The 2936-nt window shown below is 50.1% G+C and overlaps 1 protein-coding gene across 1 annotated transcript; it reads left to right on the forward strand.

The window, feature by feature from the left end:
* The first annotated feature begins 867 nt into the window (after positions 1 to 867).
* LOC135366358 (tigger transposable element-derived protein 6-like) lies at positions 868 to 2277 on the forward strand. Its single transcript, XM_064599027.1, has one exon. It carries the CDS (start codon positions 868 to 870, stop codon positions 2275 to 2277), a length of 1410 nt encoding a protein of 469 aa, XP_064455097.1.
* Positions 2278 to 2936: the final 659 nt, after the last annotated feature.

The following is a 2936-nucleotide window of genomic DNA, read 5'->3' on the forward strand; positions in this document are numbered from 1 at the left end:
TGCACCGCATTTTTGGAAGGCAGCGGTGGCGCTTCTGATCGTCCTTGTTATTGCTTCCTCAACTTCTACAATACTTTGTACTTCAGCTTACCTTAGTATTTCTGTACAAGCTGTGAACTTCCACAGATGTTTCATTCTGAGGTTGATTATCATCATCATTCTACGCATTTTCATAGGAGCTATCGCTGTCGTCTGCTACGGTTGTCGTACATACGCTTCTGCGAGTTCAAAATTCAAATTTCCATCGTCCAATCGTGCGCCAGTCTGCCAGGGTGCGTCAGTAGCGCCCCTGGCGGATCGTGCGGACAGGCACCTCATAGGGTTTGCTGATTGTGACATGGTCGTTATACAGTCGAACCTCGTTGCAACGAAACGCGATACAACGAAATTCGCGCTAGAACGAAAAAAAATTCGTTCCCCTTCAGACTTTCATAGAAACCAATGTATTCCAAACCTCCTTGCAACGAAACAATTTCTAACCGGCGTCTCGGTACAACGAAAAAAAATTCCTGGAAAACTCGCATTCCAAGCCAATGTACCCACTTTTAGGGGAGACGGAGAAAATGAAAAAACAGTTCGTCGCCAGTGCGACAAAGGGAACGACATGCGTGGATGTAGGTCACAGATGGGTCTGTTTTCTGTGAACAGCATCTCCCCAGCATTTCTCCTATGGGGGCCCCTAAAAGGGAGAAAAACGGGTTACCGGCTGCCAAAGGCAACGGGGTTTTCCACTCGCGAACCAATCAGAGTGTGTACCTGTATCGCCGTCTCCAGCCTAACGGGAAGCGCAGCGACAAACACGCTGACGCTGTGCACCGCATTCATTAGGGCTGTTCTCGTCGGTCACTTGTTTCCACCCCTGCCGTCATGGACAGAGGACAACAAAAAAGAAAGGTGATCTCACTCAACGAGAAGGTGGACATGATTGAAGCAGTATCGTCGGGAAGGAAGAAGCTTGACGTGGCAAGGGATTTCGGCGTTTCACCGAGCACGCTCTACATGTGGTTCCTGGACATACGAGCAAGAAACATCCGGGTGAGTGGCGCTACGTTGCAACAGAAAGCAAAAGAATTTGCTTCCATCCTCGGATGTGACGATTTTAAAGGCAGTTCCGGATGGCTGCAGAGGTTCAAGAATCGTCATGACGTCGTTGGAAAAACTCTCAGCGGAGAGAGTAGGTCGGTAGACCAAGGCGATGCCAGTGAGTGGATATCGACCCATGCCTCTGACCTCTTGGCAAGGTTTGATGTAAAAGACATCTACAATGCGGATGAAACCGGTTTGTTCTATCAGATGCTCCCTAACAAAACTCTGGATGTCAAAGGAGATCGCTGCCATGGCGGCAAACAGAGCAAACAGCGGCTCACCGTCCTGCTGTGTGCAAACATGGATGGGACGGACAAGCGGGTACCGTTGGTCATCGGCAAAAGCGCAAAACCGCGATGCTTCAAAGGACACTCGATTATTCCTATGAAGTATGCTTCGAACACCAAAGCGTGGATGACGAGGGCCATTTTCAGCGACTGGCTGAAAGAGTTCAACGAGGAAATGCGCAGGAAAGGACGGAAGATCTGCCTCCTCCTTGACAATTGCACAGCACATCACATCGTCGGATTGAACCTGCCACATATCGAGCTCAGGTTTTTCCCTGCAAACTCTACTTCTCTGCTGCAGCCCCTTGACCAGGGAGTGATACGCAGTGTGAAGTGTGCGTACCGGGAGCGGCTCATACAAAGGCTGCTGCTGAACCTGCGTCTCCAGGTCGAGACAAAAGTGGACATCTACGTAGCCATGAAGATGCTGTCTGCAGCGTGGACAGCAACTCAACCAAGCACCGTTGCCAACTGCTTTCGTCATGCAGGGTTCAAGCAATGCGAAAGCAGCCAGGCCGCTCAAGAGTGTGACACGCTGAGCAGTGTTGCTGATGCATGGCAGGCCCTGCGGGGCGGTGTGCGGGACGATATTGAACTCGAAGACTTCATTGACATGGATCAGGATGTCGTCGCCACTGAAGAATTAGCGGAACGTGACATCGTCGACAGCGTTCGTGAGGAAGGTGCAGTCGAGTGTTGTGATGATGACGATCACGACGTGGAGCTTTCTGTACCAACACAGCGTGAAGTGCTCGACGCCATTGATGTTCTCAGGCGGTTCGCAGGCGCCCAAGACAACTTGGAAAAGGCCATGGAGGCTGTGTCAGTATACGAAAGGCATGTGATGCCCTGTCTAGTACGCGCAACCCAAAGCAAAATAACAGATTTTTTTGTGTCCAAATAAACTGTTCAGAATATTGTGCCTTGTTATTCTGCTGCATATATTCGCACAAACGGAGCAAGGAATCTGCATGTGCGCCCTAACCAGTAACTTTGCAATGATTCACGCGTGAGGTAGCCAGATTACTATAGTAGTTTTTTTTTGTCATTTTCGATGCTACGAAATGTTCGATATAACGAAAAAAATGTCGTTCCCCTTCAGTTTCGTTATATCGAGGTTCGGCTGTAATCTAGTAGGTCGTGATCTGGACACTTCGCCACGTGGTGCGAGGGAAGCCCCCTAGGTGGCGCCCGTCGTAGTGCGTATAGCCACTTCCGGTCGAGGCGCACTACGTAGTGCGTATAGCATTGTTCCACAGTTAATGCTGGTAGCGTGCACGCGCCATGCACAAAAGTATGGCCGGTATGGCTGCCACAAGCAGGGGGAAAGGCTATGCCGTCTGCGACAGTGACGTCAGATGAAAAGAGTCTATACGAGACCTGACATAAAGGGCTAGCATGACGTTGCAGCGTACAATATTTGGAGAGGCACATTCGGGAGGCAGAAAAACGAATACGTACCTGCACCAGCTGCCATTTTTGTTTTGTTTTTTTGTGGACTGGCTCGGTTATCTGGCGCTCATGCACTTCCGGTCGGCTTCGGCTACTACAATATGGTGAAGC

This window comes from Ornithodoros turicata, chromosome 8 (assembly GCF_037126465.1).
Source record: "Ornithodoros turicata isolate Travis chromosome 8, ASM3712646v1, whole genome shotgun sequence".
Classification (NCBI taxonomy): Eukaryota; Metazoa; Arthropoda; class Arachnida; order Ixodida; family Argasidae; genus Ornithodoros; species Ornithodoros turicata.

What these genes read in the sequence shown, in the direction of transcription:
- LOC135366358 (XM_064599027.1), top strand. Translation starts at nt 868, where the DNA reads ATGGACAGAGGACAACAAAAAAGAAAGGTGATCTCACTCAACGAGAAG.